The sequence below is a fragment of the Peromyscus californicus genome, unplaced genomic scaffold (assembly GCF_007827085.1).
Source record: "Peromyscus californicus insignis strain IS unplaced genomic scaffold, ASM782708v3 Scaffold_6__1_contigs__length_162567912, whole genome shotgun sequence".
NCBI classification, from domain to species: Eukaryota; Metazoa; Chordata; class Mammalia; order Rodentia; family Cricetidae; genus Peromyscus; species Peromyscus californicus.
In genome coordinates, this window is record NW_026294584.1 from 40,996,883 (window position 1) to 41,015,325 (window position 18,443).

Below are 18,443 nucleotides of genomic sequence, written 5' to 3' on the forward strand. Positions count from 1 at the left end.
ATATTACCTTGTATTAATTTCTTTTTCTATTCATCTGGAAAATTGAATTAAGCCAAGTCAAATCTTCTGATTGAACATACAAGCTAATAAACTTCCTCCTTTATCTCATTTCTAATGTCATGTAATCAAAACACAGATGCACCCCATTGTCAAATTATTTATCCAAAGGTGCTGACATCAGCATTTAAAGTGAACTAATACATTTTGAGGTGGAAAATATGGGAAATTAAATGCATCCCTTTGCTGATTTGGTTGATGAGAACACAGGTCCTACATTCTCCTGCCTGAACTCGAAACCCAGCTCTGTTCACAGCTTTGCAAACAGATGAAGCTATCTAGATCCCCTGTGGTTCTGTTTCATTATCAGAGATGGAAATAGCAATAAGGATGTTAAAGGGAATAAAAGGAATTAACACATGAAAGTATTTAGCACAGTGCCTTTTAAGTGATGGGTTGTCACATAAATGAAAAAATACCTTAAATTATCCCCTTTATGGTAAATTCCAAATAAATAGAGGGATATAGAGGAACACGAAAATTCACTATTTCTAGTATTATTTTGCTAGCTACATTTGTTGCCCTCAACCATGCTAGTTTCCTAAATTTTCAAAGCACTGGCATATGCCTCTTCCCTTAGAAAGGCAGCAACCACGCAAGTGATTCTGAGCAAGCAAACTCTCTTTGCTTCTCTTTCTTTTTGAGCATTCTAATTATTGCAGAAGAAAACCTTGGCTTATCTCTGAGGGGAGACTTAATACACACTTCACCCCGTCTATAGAGCGCTATAAATCCTAAAGGTGTGAAAAATGGAAGACGGCAAGTAGGGACAAGCAATAAAACCCAAAGCCAGCCCCCGGGAATGCATTTCCTCCTGCAAGTCTCTATCTACTAAAAGTTCCATAGACGTTCTTAACAGTGCCACCAGCTGGTGACCAAGTGTTCAAACACACGGGGGCCTTTTCGCATTCAAACTGCTATAGTTTTTTGGAACTATTCACATGGCTTTAAAAAAAAATCTCTGTGTCTTATATGATGTATCAAATCATGCTGCTCAGATACTACCATCACTTTTTCTTTTGCCCGTTCACCATCACAAAGCCATAATCCCACCTCCCCTTCCTTCTCCCCCCAGCCACTGACCTTTCTTCACGCTCTCCCCTCCTAGGGTGGCAGACTAATTTCTATCCAATCAAATATCTTCCTGCTTCTTTCATCCCCCATTTTCAGACTTTCAGTACTTACCAAACTGCTTTGTGGCTCATACATGCTTAAGAAGGGTGAGCCACAGAACAGGTTAAGACCAGCACTGTGTCTTAGAAGTAAGAATCTAAAGTAATTGACTTCAAGTCAATACTTTCCCACCATGGGGCCCATTATGGAAATGAATAAAACTGCAGAGTAATGAATTAAAGATAATTTTGCATTTTAGAGAATTAGCCATATTTGACTCACAAATTTCACATTTAAGTAAAAGAACTTGCAATTGAAATAGGAAATTATTATACAGAGAAAAGGAAATAAACTTAATAGAAGGTTACTTATGAATATTTCTTTTATAAGACAAATAAATTACTTTTGACAACAGTGTGCTAATAAATACTTATAACAATGTTAGAAATGCATTTAAATATGTGTATGTGCATATATATGTGTGTATGCACACTGCTAACATTTTTCATAATAAAAACCACAGAGAGCAACATTTTCTTAGCTGGAAGAAACATACAAATAGAAAGTGACTCTGAAAAGGAGAGTCACTCCTTGAACTAATGGAGACTGGAATCTCAAAAAAAAGATACATGAATACTTTTTATCGACTGTAGAAAAGGAATTCAAAAGGTTTCCAAAGATTTCCATTTGGCTGGTAAGTGAATTATCAAGGGCTTTTAGGGCTAGAGAAAGGCCAGTCACTGTCTGGGGTCTGGGGCTAAGTTAATACTTTTTCCAAACTTTGACTATCCACACAATTAATATCTCCATTTAAGAATAAATAGATGCTTTGAGGGCACTGAATCCATGAAATCTCAACAATATGGACGCCTAGACAAGACCTCCACAATGGCAATACTAGCTAACATACCAACACAGATGGAAGAAATCTCACAAGGTCTTAGATGAAGAACTATAGGTAAACAAAGGCTGCTGAGAGAGAGAGAGAGAGAGAGAGAGAGAGAGAGAGAGAGAGAGAGAGAGAGAGAGAACCAGTCTTTTCCAGGGGCAAGCCCTTGATAAGTTATCCAATCCCAAGAAGTCAGTCCTAAACACATATACATATGATCAACACTAATTGGACTCAGCAGGTTGTATTTATCTATACATATACACATGTATATACATATATGTAACAATAATAATTGAAGAATAGGTCATTATTTTGAGAGGAATTGTAAGTGGGAGAGAAGGGGTGGAAATGATCTAAATATAGCACTCATGAATGAAGTTCTCAAAATGGTTTTTTAATTTTTAAATAAAAATTCAAATAGCTTATCTAATATCACACTGATAGTAAACTTGGAGATTCAAAAACTGCTGTACTGTGCTGTGCCATAGTACAATGGAAGGAACTGATTTTTGCCTCATTAAAATATTTTCACTAATATTCTTTCAGTTGTTGATAGCAATTATACATTCTATTTTCTTAAACCATATCATTTCTGAAGAGCTATACTCCAAAATTATTTAATATTCAGCATAGACTATTAGTCTTAGACTGGGATTCAAATACTGAAATTTCTAGATCTCTACATAGTTGTTTTGCAGTGAGGTATATAATGAAAATGTCTCCATCCAATAAGAAAAATAACAGTAGCTAAGTATTATTGAGTATAATTCTTTTAGGTATTATTCCAACAATTTTAAGCTCATTTATTTATTGATTAATTCATTCATTTATTAGTTTTTTAATTTTGTGAGACAGAGTTTATCTGTGTATAGCCCTGGCTGTCCTGAAACTCACTCTGTAGACCAGGCTGGCCTTGAACTCACAGAGATCCACTTGTCTCTGCCTCCCAAGTACTGGGATTAAAGGCGTGTGCCACCACCATTCAGCTAAGCTCATTAATTGAAATTTCTTTAATCTTCATAACAATACTAGAAATCTATAAAGTAGATGATATTATTATAGCCACTGTAAACAGGAGAAAACCGAAAGTTTGCTTTGTTAAAAATTGAAAATTTTATAACTGAATATAATGTGTTGTGGTCAAATCCACTCATACTTTCTTTTTTTTTTTTTTTTTTTTTGGTTTTTTCTAGACAGGGTTTCTCTGTGTAGCTTTGCGCCTTTCCTGGAACTCGCTTTGGAGACCAGGCTGGCCTCGAACTCACAGAGATCCGCCTGCCTCTGCCTCCCGAGTGCTGGGATTAAAGGCGTGCGCCACCACCGCCCGGCCCCACTCATACTTTCTATCTTCCAATTTCTCCCAGATCCCACGTCATTTTTCTCTCCCATTGTCATGAACTCTTTTTTAAAACCTACTGAATCCACTTTGTGCTTCCAGTATGTACACAAGTACAGGGCCATTCACTGGAACATATCAAGGGTCAAATTCAAAGTAAACTGATTCTTCCTCCCCAAGAAGCCAACAGTTTTTTCTCAGACATCTTTGGTGCCGGTGTGAGTGCAAACTGGCACAGCCACTGTGGAAATTGAGAGACAACTAATATGAAAAGATGCTTTTAAAAAAAGATCTTGGAAAATATACACTCCCTAAAGAGATAGGAAAAACAAACAGCAAGACCAAAGGAAACACCACTCAGGTAGGGCTGGGATTTCATGTACCCCTCCCCATCAGTGCTAGACGTTTGGATGGCTAAATATTGTGAAGGTCTTGAGTATGCAGTCACAGGCACAGTGAGTTCATATATGCGATGTCCCTGTTCTCACCAGAAAAGACCGCTTCACAGTAGTCCTCTGCTACTTCTGACCTCCTCTTCCACGAAGATCCCTGAGTCTTAGGACAGGAGCTGTGGTATAGATACCCTATCTAGAGCTGAGCATTCCCTGGGCTCTTATTTTCTTCAGGTTTTACAGCTGGAAGTTTCTGCATTATTCATCATCTACTGCAAAAAGAAGTTTCTTGGATAAAGGCTGAGAGCTGCACTACCCTCTCTATGAGTAAAAAAAATAGAAATATTTAGAAGGCAATTTAATATTATATCCATTTAGCCAAATATTGGTAATTAGTTCTCCCCTAAGGCCAGACACAGGTTATCAGTTATGAGTTCCACCTTGTGGAACAGGTCTAAAATCCAACCAGAAAGAGGTTGACTACTCCAAAAACATTTGTGCCACTCTCTTTTACCAATGGGCACGCCTTGCCAGCACTCCCATACCAATGGACACGCCTTGCCAGCACTCTTTTACCAATGGGCATGCCTTGCCAGCACTCCCGTACCAATGGGCACGCCTTGCCAGCACTCCCGTACCAATGGGCACGCCTTGCCGGGACAGCTGTTGTTGAAGCTTGCAGAGCTCACAGCACAGCTGGGTAAAACTATTTCTAATTTTTCTCCCCTAGGGCTTTCTCACCTCCTGGCACTGTGAAAGCTAGCTAGAAGGGATGAATTTCCAGATGAGTACCACTTTGATTTCTCTACATCAAATACGCAGTGTCTTCAGCTGTAGAGTCAAGCCTGGGAGGTAACCAGAGCAATGGCAGTAGCCTGGTTTGAGAGTCTATGGGACCCCACTGGCCAACAACTCAAAGTGAGATAATCCACAGTTGACACTTTCTGTTTGATAGCCAGTGAGTCCAGGAGAGGCATTATCATTCCCTCAAGAGTAACTCTGCTTAAATACTTTGTATATAAGCATATATATTTTAGGATTCTCCTACAATAATAGGTTTACAGATGGCTTTTTCAAAGGTCTTCAGTGCTGGTGTGAGTGCAGACTGGCACAACCACTATGGAAATTGAGAGCTAACTAATATGAAAATGTGCTTTAAAAAAAGATCTTGGAAAATATGTGATCCCTAAAAAGATAGGAAAAGCAAGCTGTAAGATCAAAAGAAACACTTCAGAAAAAAAATTACCATATACAGCATTATATAGATTATGTATTCTAATATATTAAAACATTTATTATAAATGAAAGCAACTTTTGGGGTATATTTTTCTCATTTGCAAGAATTCCCAAGTATTCCCTCTGCTTGCTAAAATACCATAGGCAGCATTTAAATAAAATGAGTGCTCACAGCCAAATAACTCAAAAATTTTAATCTTGGAAAATTAAGATCTTGTTAAGCAAAAAATTCAGACTCAAAAAGACAAATATTGCATGTTTTCCCTTCCATACATGATCTAGATTAAAAATAAGAAAAGAGAGGCTTCTTTTTAAAATGGGCAGCAGTTGGTCCACAGACTCATAACTTTGCAAAGTACTATGACTATCAAGTGCTCATCTCTAAATGGGACATCTATAACACACACACACACACACACACACACACACACACACACACACACACACACCAGCACAAGGCCCAGGGAACATATAGAAAAGTGGGCAGAAATAACATTAGGGGTGGAGAATAGGGAAGAGCATTGTGAGATGCTGTCTCCTGGACATAACAAGGCCATTGCACTTGTTAACAGCTGTAGTGACCTTCACAAGACCTACACAAAACCAAGCCTATCAGCATTCCAGAATGGAAGGTGGAGGCTCACGAGGCAGGCCCTACCCCCAGGAGCAGCTCAACAGTGAATACCTTCTGAGGAAGAGGGACTCCTTTTCTTCAGGGGTGTAACCACTGGCATGTTGCCTGTGCTCCAGTAAATAGCCCCACACTCATTCAGGCGAGTAACCCTAATTAAACTCAGTGAATCATAGATAAAAAGACATGAAAGTAAGCAAGGATCTGTCAGGAAGGATTCCAGAGGGAGTGGGATGTGGGGGAGGGTAGTGGGTGGTGATCAGACACATTATACACATGTATTAAATTGTCAAAGGATGATTAGTTCATTAATTAAAATGAAAAAGAACACATGAAAGCAAAAAAATTACTTGGGAAAAATGGAGACCATGGTGTAACACAAATTGTTAAAGGGTCTTAGGGCTGGCTTTTTCATCTGATCCGCAGATAAGCTTTATTTGGGTGCACAAATAAAATATCACCACATTCCCCCTTTTTTGTCTAAAATTTAAAAAGTTATAACTAATATAAGAAAAACTATATACATTAAGTACAATAGCCATATACAATATATACAGGCAATAAATGCATCAACAATGTCTAGTCTATTTGCATTGGAAAAATTCAGTGAAAATATTCCATTATCCATCCTATCTTGGTGAGTCCAAAATGTATAGAATTCACTTTCTATCCTAACTTGCATTATCAACTGAAAACTATCTTTTGATGTCTTTCAAACTTCATACTTTACACCTCTTTAGTGAGTTTCTTTTCTGAATTTGTTAACAAGGAAAACTATAATAATGTAGCCATAAGTTTTCTCTGGTCCTGCCTGTCCCTGCAGTCCCACAGCCACTTATAAAATAATCACTCAGAGGCTTGATATTATTTACAAACTGCATGGCCTATGGCTCAGGCTTCTTGCTAGCTAGCTCTTACAGCTTAACCCATTTCTATTAATCTGTAAGTTGCCATGTGACCGTGGCTTACTGGTACTTTCACATGTTGCTTCTCCTGGCAGTGCTGATGTCTCCCTGCCTCTGCCTTTCTTCCTCCTGTCTGTCTCCTTGGATTTCTCACCTGCCTCTAAACTGCCTTGCCATAGGCCAAAGCAGCTTATTTACTAACCAATAGGAACAACATATATTCACAGCATGCAGAAAAGCATCCCACAGCACTTCCCCTTTTCTATCTAATCAAAAAAGGTTTTAGCTTTAATATAGTAAAATTATATCTAAAAAACAGTTACCAAGCAAGCAAGAACTACAGTTACAATATCTAGTCTATTTGTATTTTGTAAAATTAAAGAAAATATTCTATCATCTACCCTATATTTGTGAGTCTAAAGTTTCATGTCTAATTTATCTTTTATCATAGCCAAGGAAAATTATAATTATAGCTATCTAGTCTTCAACTACATCAAAGACTGCAGAAGGATATATTACCTAAGTAAATAAGAAGTGCATTGTAAGCAACTTCAAAAATCTAGAATGACAGAGACCGCTGGCTGCCTGGACAGTCACCCAAAGTTCCTCTGCAATGTTGGGACATCCATTTTCAGCCCATAGGCTTAGTCTCTCCATCATTTTTCCCTGTGTCCTGTAGAATGTCTGGCAGTCTCCTCTGTGAAGCAGGAACATGAAGGACCACCTTGCCATGGGGAAGAGGTAGGGAAAACAAGAGAAGGTAGTGAAGATGAGCATGACCACAGTGATACACATATCTGTAAATGTCAGAACAGACCCCATTATTTACTTCAATTAGTATATACTAATGAAAAGTTGAAATAAAGAGATCTCTGAAAATCACCACAGGAAAAAGATTGTCCATCTGTGTAAGAATTGGAGGGAGAGACAGGCGGAGAGACAGAGGCTGCAGGGGAAAGGCCTGGGTGGTAACTGAAACAGCGGCAGTGTGTACGTGTGATGGCTTCTGGAGATGTGGAAGCGCTAAGGACTTTACAGTCACCTTGTTCAAGCTCACTCTTAGTTTAAGACACACTAAAGAACCATGAAATGAGATTTAAAAGTTAGTGATCCTGCTCTGCCCCCGCCCCGCACTGACTGTGTGACCCTGGACAGAGCCCTGATGGCCCTGTTCCTCACCATCACACAGGGCCGATGTAGAGGTTAAATAAGACTTTGTATTAGAATGCCCTTTGTCGGCTATACATTTCTACAGAATCTGAAATTTAATTGTTATTTCAAGCCATTTTACTTTTAAGAAAAGGAGACAATTAAAATTCAAATCTTTTTTTAAAAATATAGAGCATTTATTAACAATGGAAAACTACACTTACAATAACAATGTATTAAATATTACAGAATAAACATGGCCAGAAAAGCATTAGAAACTCATAACAGAGAATGGGCACAAAGTCAGACTCATCTAGAGCAAGTAATCTGATGCTTCCATAGAGCATACCTTTATTTATTTCTCCAAAGAAAGGCAACATTGGGCACAAGCACCACTATACTAGCTCCTCCTGTTCATGGTTTTGCTCTTAGTCATTTTATTTGCCCACACTCAACTACAGTCTGAAAAGGCTAAATAAGAGATTTCTTTTCTTATTTATTTATTTATTTATTTATTTATTTATTTATTTATTTGTTTGTTTGTTTGTTTTGCAATACAATTCAGTTCTACATATCAGCCACGGATTCCCTTGTTCTCCCCACTCTGGCCCCCCTCACCTTCCCCCCAGCCCACCCCCCATTCCCACCTCCTCCAGGGCAAAGCCTCCCCCGAGGACTGAGATCAGCCTGGTAGACTCAGTCCAGGTAGGTCCAGTCCCCTCCTCCCAGGCCGAGCCAAACAATCCTGCATAAGCCCCAGGTTTCAAACAGCCAACTCATGCAATGAGCACAGGACCTGGTCCCACTGCCTGGATGCCTCCCAAACAGATCAAACCAATCAACTGTCTCACCCATTTAGAGGGCCTGATCCAGTTGGGGACCCATCAGTCATTGGTTCATAGTTCATGTGTTTCCATTCATTTGGCTATTTGTCCCTGTGCTTTATCCAACCTTGGTCTCAACAATTCTCGCTCATATAAACCCTCCTCATTCTCGCTAATTGGACTCCCAGAGCTCCACCCGGGGCCTAGCCATGGATCTCTGCATCCAGATCCTCAGTAGTTGGATGGGGTTTCGAGCATGACAATTAGGGTGTTTGGCCATCCCATCACCAGAGTAGGTCAGTTCGGGCTGTCTCTCGACCATTGCCAGCCGTCTATCGTGGGGGTATCTTTGTGGATTTCTGTGGGCCTCTCTAGCACTTTGCTTCTTCCTATTCTCATGTGGTCTTCATTTACCATGGTTTCCTATTCCTTGTTCTCCCTCTCTGTTGTTGATCCAGCTGGGATCTCCCGCTCCCCCAAGCTCTCTTTCCCTAGACCCTCGCCCTTCATTACCCCCACTCATGTCCAGGCTGTTCATATAGATCTCTTTCATTTCTCCATCATTGGGCGATCCCCATGTCTTTCTTGGGGTCCTGTTTTCCAGGTAGCCTCCCTGGTGATGTGAGTAGCAGTCCAGTCATCCTTGTTCTACATCTAGTATCCTCCTATGAGTGAGTACATACCATGTTTGTCTTTCTGAGTCTGGGTTACCTCACTCAGGATGATTTTTTCTAGATCCATCCATTTGTCTGCAAACCTCATGATGTCATTGTTTTGAGATTTCTGAGATTAACACTTCACAATTTAAAATTGTGTCCTAAGAATCAGGTTGAATCTGGTGCTGTCATTCTTCCTGCTCCCTCACATCAAAGGCATGAATCATCTCCTCATCCAGTGCATTGCCTCTGTATATGCTACCCTCCCATTAGTCATTCACTCACCATTCTAGTTATCAGATCAACTATGGCAGTATCCCAGGGCTTGTGTTATGTAGTAGCCAAATGCTATGTCACAACACCCATTTCATCCACTTCCCTTCCTCTCCTCACATAGGCCTTTCATCACCTCACATCACCATAGCAAAGAGGTTAAGTGCGTAAAACAAGCCGTGTCTAAAGAGGCCACGGTCACAACTTTTATCACACTATCTGGTTATAATCATTCTATGTCATTAATAATTATGGCTATTAATCTTTCATGTGCCTAATTAATAAATTAAACTTTATCATAGGTATAGGAAAAATACAGTGTGTATTAGTTTGGTGCCAACTTCAGTTTCAAACACATTCTGTGGGTCTTAGAACCCATCCTCTAAGTTGCTAAGGGAGGGCTATTGTGGTCATGCTCTTGGTCTCCTCAACCATGAAGCAACTATTTCTGTCTTAGACTGAAATTATTATGAATCACTATCTATATATTTAAATGTCTGGAGTCTTATGATTTTCCAACATAAAAGTTACAGCTTTTAGTTTCACAAATTTAGAGAACATAGAGACATACCCATAGTTTGTGGCTCCCTCAGATATAATATTCTTTCTCAAAATCTTGCACATCAAACTACTTACAAAACACTACTTTTTTTTCAGTTGTAGGCAAGAAGAAGGTGGAAATATCACTTGGTATTAAAATGTCATGTTTGTGTGGAAAAACATCTGAAAATGTAAAGACCTCTTAATAGGGCCACTCCCTTTGGGGGCCATTTTCATTCAAACCACCATAGTTACATTAACATGGTATTGATTAGCAGCCCTTCATCTGCCATTTTGAATCCTTTTACCAGTGCTTTTTTCTGGTTTTATATGCATGTGTTTTATTTTCCTAAATTTGCATGTACTTATTTCTGGGGGGGGGGGGGGTGCACACATGTATCATAGCACACATATGGAGGTTAGAGGACAGCTTAAGGGGGTCAGCTCTCTCTCTCCGCTGTGTGGGTGCCAGCAATTGAACTCCATCAGGATTGGAATCAGGCACCTTTGCCCACTGAGCCATCTCATCGGCCTTCTAACTGTGGTCTACACCTCTATTCCCGAGTCCAAAAGGGGACCTATGTAAAACCTGACGTCGCTGGAGTTTCCTCCAGTCCTGCCTGGGCCACGGTCAGGACAACTCTCTCTCACCTGCCAGTCCCGCAGTCGCTCAGACTCAACCGAGTAAACACACAGAGACCTACATTGCTCACAAACTGTATGGGCACAGCAGACTTCTTGCTATCTAAGTCTTCTATCTTAAATTAACCCATGTCTACTAGTCTATAAGTTGCCACATGGCTTGTGGCCTTCCGGTACCTTACATCTTGTTTGTCATGGCGGCGGCTGGCAGCGTCTCCCTCACTCAGCCTTCCTGTTTTCACAATTCTCCTCTCTCCTTGTCCTGCCTATACTTCCTGCCTGGCCACTGGCCAATCAGTGTTTTATTTATTAACCAATCAGAGCAACATATTTAACATACAGAACATCCCACAGCAACCTGAAAATAATAGAATGATTAGACTGATTAGGCAGATGTTGTAAATTCTGCGTGTCCACTTGGCTCTCTCACAGAACTGCCCCTAGGAGAACAGTGATGCTTCAGTGGATGTTAAATTTAAAGCATTTAATGGGTAACAGTGATTGTTTCTGGCCACCTTGTTTTAGAATCAGCATGTTCAACTCTGTAAGAGAGGTTACTTCTCACCTACCCAGGAGAATCTAGAACGTTAAAGTCCCATTTGTGGGGCCCAGTCAGCTCCACAGAGGCAGTGGGCAGAATCCAGCATCCATCGTTTTCACCCTTCTTTGTGCAGGAGCAGGGGACTGGACTGACTGAGCTCCATGCTTCATAGCATATTGTTGTGCTTGGCCCAGGAAAGCCTTTCTTATTTTCCCTTTCACTTTGTCTCTGTCTGCTGTTCCTTTTCTGTCTTTCCTTTTCAGATCACTGGCCACATTTTTTTAATGTTTAATGTGTTTTTCTTTCATTGGACCACCCTTACTCTATCCTCAAGCCTCCTCCTAATCTCGGCATCCAGTTGACAGAGGCTTGTCCCATCCCTCACCTGTGGTCATTCCATGGTGACCACTTGGACACTTCAGTTACTTGACCCCTGCTTTTTCACTCATTCTATTCCATGCTGCACTGGTATCATCATGAATAACTGATTCATAACCTCCTCCCAAGCTCAGGGATGTAGGCTTAAAGGATAACCCAGCAAGAAGGTTCCTGGGCCTACCAGAGATGCCTTTGTCTCCCCAGAGCCCTGCTGTCAGGGATGCTCCATATAACACATATCCAAGACATCATACTTGTGAACTATGATAATGAGGTGGTTTTCCTCCTCTGATTCAAAGTAGGGAAATGTGGAGAGCAGAAGCCCTAAGTGTGAGAGGTTCTGAGTGAATGCATATTTTTGACATAGGCACAGCCGCAGTCCCGGAGAAAACTGGCAAGGCCTTCCCTTCTGGTCTGTGTGTAGATGTTAATGGTGAGTGCAGATGTCCATCCTAGTTTTCTCCCCCTACTCCTCATGCATGTTTGTTACCTGAAGACTGCTCTGCTACCAAGATTAGCTAAGCCTGTCTCCTTGTTTATTTATGTGCACTAATCCCAGTTCTCTATTCAACTCTCTATAATAAACATGCTGAGCTTTTGGGATGCTGTAGGTTCTGCATCCAAGAGCCCAGTCCACCCAATTCCCAGCATTCCTGTATGTGCATCTATATGCCTGTCTGTTCTTCACTTCATTGCTCTACCGGTCAGGCCTATCCTTGAGATCATGACAGATGCAGCAGGGAAACAAAATGTATCTTCATACTGGCATTGAGATGTACCTGAGGGGAAGATGAAAATGCAAACGATACAAAATACCTGATTGGTTCTGCTCTTGATCAATAGTGGCCTGCCCTTCAGGATTTTCTATGCAGCGATAACATGCATGCATAGACTAGCAATCCAGAATGCAAACAAAGTATGTCCTTAATTCTTAGGAAGCATAATGGAAAATATAATTGTGCTTATATAATGACACAGAAGAAAATAATCTATGTTCTGCAAAACTAGTATGCTACTTGTGTAGGCCAGTAGCAATGACCTCTGTTGTAGAGCAAAGTCCTCCATGTCCACAGAAACTCTGGTTGCCTGCTAGACATACCATTCTCTGGATAGGAATTCCCATTGCAGACATGTTTTCAAGTGGGATAATAGAAGACTGTTAATAACTGTGTCTTTTATGAGAAAGGTTTAGAATATGCAATGCCATAGAAATTCTTTGAAACTCATTTTTAAATCTTCAGTCTGGTAGTGTCAAGCAGACAAAATGTGAAGCAGCATATGTTTTTAAGTATCTCACAGCTGTCATCTAAAAAACTATAGACAGCTTTAGTTCAGCCAGCATACTCACTTCCTGAAAATAAAGGGTTGAACAGACACCCATATCTCTACACTAAAAATGCATGTGTCTGGGTATTATTCTTCATTTAGACATAGCACTTTTTATTTGCAGCAGGCTTTGCAATTGCTCCAGGTACTGGTTCCATATGGTAACTCAGTTAGTGGTGTTTTCTGAGACAATAGCCAAAAGAGCTCAGATGTTACGGTTGCACCATCATGCTAAAGACCTGCAGCCATTGAGTCCTGCAGCTCCATGTGTTGAGATGAAGAGACATTGAAAACTATGAGATACACTTTAGAGGTCTGTGAGCCACCATTTCTTGTCCCAAATACGTTCCCAGGAAGTTCTGTTAGGTAATAAAAAATCTCCTTATCCACAATGTGAAAGTAAGACTTGTCTCCATTTTCTAATTTTTGCCTTCTCTGTGATGGGTGTCTCTGGTAAATAGTATCTCCACTTTAGTAATAGAAAGTAGTTGAAACATTGAATCATAGAACTTGGAGCCTTCCCTGGCTCCAGCCAGCTGATCATTTTGCAAAGGGTCATGCATGTAGACACAGTGGAAAACATTATTATGGGAAAAAAAATGAAACCTGCTTATTTACCTGGAATAAAACTAAGAACCCACACAGTAAGTCCCACACGGAGCTCTTTGTAGTCATAGTTCTTGATAACTATTGAATGACTACAGCAACGATGATCAGGTTGTCCTCTGCTGCCCACTTTGGCCCATTTAAACTTCTTTGCAAAGCCAAAAAATATTATTAGGGTATTTTGTATCTGGTTGTATATGATATACAGGATTTTTTTACACCATAAAGTGTTTATCTAACACAATTTTGTGAAAACGTCATGAGAGAAACAGGGAGAAAGCAATAGAGCATCTCTGGTTCCTGTGGTGCATAATTAACCAGGTACTTCTTTGCCGGTGTGCGTTTATTCATTTGATTTTCCAGCTCTCTCAGGAATCCAGGAGCAAAATAGAGCACTTGAGAACAACCCACGGATTCAGAAGGCTCTCTGGGGAGTGCAAGGCCTATAAACTGAGGCCCTCTGGGGAATGCAAGGTCCATAAACTGATCCACTAGCCTTGTCCATAGATGGGGTATAAAGTACTTTTACTGCCACAATATGGTCCACAGTGTTCCTATTCCTGAAATAATTCCGTATTAGTAACCAATATAGCCTCAGTAACCAAAATTTCCCTCATTTCTCCTAATTGCTTTCGACCAATGGAAAAGTAAATGCAATTGAATGGGAATTGCTTTTCAAGGAGCTATGTCTGCACTAGAAATGTGAAGAGAGAGAGGGAACATCCATCTCATTTCCCTGGGCCCAACACTCAGAGCTTTCTATTTGAAAATATAATAGAAAATTCCTATGGCGACTTCTCATACTGAATTTATATTGTTTTGGTAGATGACATGTTAGATACGGTTATTTCAAGTCAATAATCAAGGGTTTAAAATTCAACCTTGACTTTTCTCATCACCAAACTTGAGTTCTAGCTCAAGCTCTAGTGATCTCTACAGCAGGAGAGTTGATCTATCCCATTTAAATGAGCTAAAGTTAGTGGTTCTTGGACTGGAGAGATGGCTCAGCAGTTAAGAACACTAGCTATTCTTACAGAAGACCCAAGTTTGGTTTCCAGAACCCACGTGGTGGGTATCAAACAGGGACTCTCCTCTTCTAAAGCCACCGATATTATCACAGGAGGGAGTTCTCCCCGATGATGTTGTATGATACTAATCCAAATGCCCCTCAAAATACTGTCAACATATGACTTCAGGAATTAAGCTTTTAATACACGAATTCTGGATTTACATCCAAACCTTGCATCAGTGGAGGCTGTAGACTCATGCTTGGTTACCAGTACCCACTTGTAACTCCACTTTCGGGGGATCCAGCACCATCTCTTGGCCTTTGTGGGCACCAGGCATGCATGTGGTGCACAAACATACATGCAAGCAACCACTCTTACACATAAAAGATATATCTCTTTTATCTAAAGAATTTTTCATACAATATATTCTGATTATGTTTTCTCCTCCCCCAACTTTTCCCAGATCCTCCCCACCTCCCCGTTCACGCAACTATATGCCCTTTCTTTTCCCTTTCTTTCTAGAAAACAAACAGGCAAATTAAAAAAAGAAAACAACACAAGAAACACAAAACCAAAAACCATATGATACAACCAGTAAGACATTAAAAAAAAAGCTCAAACAAAGCAATATGAGACAAAAAGTCTACAAAAGTACCATTGAGTTCATTCCGCATTGATCACCTACTGCTGGTCATGAGCTCTGCCCTTAAGTGTGCTTAATATACCCAGTGAGACGCCACTGGAGAAAACTAACTTTTCCTTTGCAGGTGGATGTCACTTGAAGATAGCTTCTTGGTTAGAAGCAGGAGCCTAGCTCCACCCCCCTCTCAGCACTGGGACCCTGTCTAGCTTGAATGATGCAGACCTGTGCAGGTTGCCACAGTCTAAATGGGTTCATATGTGCATTAGCTTCGTTGTATCTAGCAAATACTGTTTCCTTGGAGTCATCCATCCCCTCTGGCTTTTATAATCTTTCTGTCTCCTCTTCCACAAAGCTCTCTGAGCCCAGAGGGGAGGGAATAAATCTTTTTTTTTTTTTAATTAGTGCTTCTTTAATCATGTCAAGGACGAGTTAGACAAATTCAGCTTCATGCTTTCTCTTCATTCTCTTCAGATGGTGTCAAAATACTGTAAGTTTGCATGCGTCTCGGTGTGGAGAGTGAGTGAGGCAGCTTCTCTGTTTACATCCAACAGGTGCATGTCCACCTGCTTGTCTTCACTTATCTGCTTCTGTCTCCCCCGCATCCATTGCTGCAAGGTTTGGGTGTAAACCCCAGAATTCATGTCTTAGAAACTTACTTCCTCAAGTCCTCTGTAGATAGTATTTTCAGGGGCCTTTGGGATTATATAAAGTATCAGTGCGGAGCTTCCATGACTCTGTTGATGGCTCTATAAGAAGGGAGCCCCGGAGAGCACACACATTATTTCTCACCGTGTGATACCCTCCACTGTGCTGCAATATAACAGGAAAGCCCTCACCTGGAGCCAGCAGCATGTCCTTAGACTTGCCAGCCTCTAGAACCATGAGCTAAATCTCTGTTCTTCACATGCCTAGTCTTGGTATTCAGTTACAACAAACATAAAATAGTCTAAGACACCTGCCCAGTGTACGAATCAATGTGAACCCTGCCACAGCTACTCAGCCACACCTAAGATCCCCTCAGGGACATTGGAGATTCATGCAGGCTTTCTTCTAACATGCAGGAGATGTAGACTGGTCACACCTAGGCATGCTCTTTATTGCCCTCTCCTCTTTGCTACAATGTATTCACAGAGCTTACTATATTCTCACATTCCACCCACAAAGCAAAACATAAGTCTTTCTTGCTCTTGGAAGCCTTCAGATCAGAAGTTCTCAACCTGTGGGTCATGGCCCCTTTGGGAATGGAATGACTCTTTCATAGGGGTTGGCAAGACCATCAGAAAACAGACATTTAAGCTTTGCAGACGCCGCTGCCCCCTGTTGCCGCTTACTGCAGCCCATGGTCAACCCCACCGTGTTCTTCGACATCACGGCAGATGGCGAGCCCTTGGGCTGCGTCTCCTTTGAGTTATTTGCAGACAAAGTTCCAAAGACAGCAGAAAACTTCCGTGCCCTGAGCACTGGAGAGAAAGGATTTGGATATAAGGGTTCCTCCTTTCACAGGATTATTCCAGGATTCATGTGCCAGGGTGGTGACTTCGCATGCCATAACGGCACTGGGGGCAGATCCATCTACGGAGAGAAATTTGAGGATGAGAACTTTGTCCTGAAGCATACAGGTCCTGGCATCTTGTCCATGGCAAATGCTGGACCAAACACAAATGGTTCCCAGTTTTTCATCTGCGCCGCCAAGACTGAGTGGCTCGATGGCAAACACGTGGTCTTCGGGAAGGTGAAAGAAGGCATGAACATAGTAGAAGCCATGGAGCGTTTTGGGTCCAGGAATGGCAAGACCAGCAAGAAGATCACCATTTCCAACTGTGGACAACTCTAAATTCTTTCGACTTGCGGGCTTCTTACCCACCAGACCATTCCTTCTGTAGCTCAGGAGAGCACCCCCACCCCATCTGCTCGCAGTACCCTGTAATCTCCGCTCTCACTGAAGTTCTCTGGGTTCCATATTCTCCTCATTCCCCTCCCATGTCTAGCTGGATTGCAGAGTTAAGTTTATGATTATGAATAAAAACTAAGTAAGAAAAAAAGAAAACAGACATTTACATTATGATTCATAACAGTAGCAAATTTATAGTTATGAAATAACAACAAAAATAAATTTATGGCTGGGGTCATCACAACATTAGGAACTGTGTTAAAGGGTAGCAGCATTAGGAAGGTTGAGAACCACTGCTCCAAACCAATCTGAACTCTTGTTCACTCTCATTCAAGGCTTGGTCTCTCAACAAAGACTCCAGCCAGACCTCACAGTTGCAATCACTGACTATTGTCACTCACTACTCGGTGTGTCACTTTGATTTGGACCCTTGAACTCTGTGTGTCTCATTTGTTCCAACAACAAAATGAGATCTCAGAAGGTTGTTAAGAACAAAATGGATTAAAATACATAAGCACACAGAACTATGTTCAACATCTAAGTACTATATTGCGTGTCACAATATTATTGCTTCTGATCTGCAGTGAAGGCTGGGGATGGGGCCACTTTCTCCGAGCATCATAGCAGTACCTACCCTCCAAGGTACCCTCCAAGCCAGTTAATAGAATTAGCTCTCTCCTCAATCAATATAATATTGATTAAATGAACATCTACTTTACCCTTTCAATGAACAGTGAATTTTTTTTTCATTTTTTGAGACAGGGTTTCTCTGTGTAGTTTTGGTGCTTGTCCTGGATCACTCTCTGTAGACCAAGCTGGCCTTGAACTCACAGAGATCTGCCTGGTTCTGCCTCCTGAGGGCTAGGATTAAAGGTGTGAGCCACTGCCACCCGGCTGAATGTTTTATTTTACATTAGGCAATTGAATTCAACTAAAATACCCCCAATGACCTTATCCTGCTTCCCATGGCATGGGATCCCATGAAGCAAGATGCTGTGATCTCAGGAAGCAGCCAGTCTTCATAAAATTGCTCCTCTGATCATTTGAAATGGGAAGAGCAAAGTGATTAAGCCAGCTACACCTGCCCTATACTTCAAATAATGTAAGAGTTTCTAACAGCAGCTAAAAACCAGCCACAGCAATATCCCACTTAACAACTTGAGACAACTCACAGAAAACTGCAAAAAGTACCCCAAAATAGTCATGGCATAGCCATTTACAGCAGCATAAAAACAACTCCTACCACCCAGAGTCAACCACTGTTACTTCTTTGAGAGCAAAAAATGCTGCTGTGTTCGCTGGGAAGTTAACAGTAACCGTAAATCTATTCCCACGAGAACTTTGTTCTGCCCTGAGCACAAATGGCATCAACACCATGGGAGTAGACACCTAGTTGGATAAT

The 18,443-nt window shown here is 41.0% G+C and overlaps 1 protein-coding gene across 1 annotated transcript; it reads left to right on the forward strand.

The window, feature by feature from the left end:
• The first annotated feature begins 16,489 nt into the window (after positions 1 to 16,489).
• On the forward strand, positions 16,490 to 17,111 carry LOC128099029 (peptidyl-prolyl cis-trans isomerase A-like). Its single transcript, XM_052720675.1, has one exon. The coding sequence runs from the start codon at positions 16,490 to 16,492 to the stop codon at positions 16,982 to 16,984; it is 495 nt and encodes a 164-aa protein (XP_052576635.1). The 3' UTR covers positions 16,985 to 17,111.
• The last annotated feature ends 1,332 nt before the right edge of the window (positions 17,112 to 18,443 follow it).

Bases quoted from the DNA above. Each gene is read 5' to 3' on its own strand.
- LOC128099029 (XM_052720675.1), top strand. From the start codon at position 16,490: ATGGTCAACCCCACCGTGTTCTTCGACATCACGGCAGATGGCGAGCCC.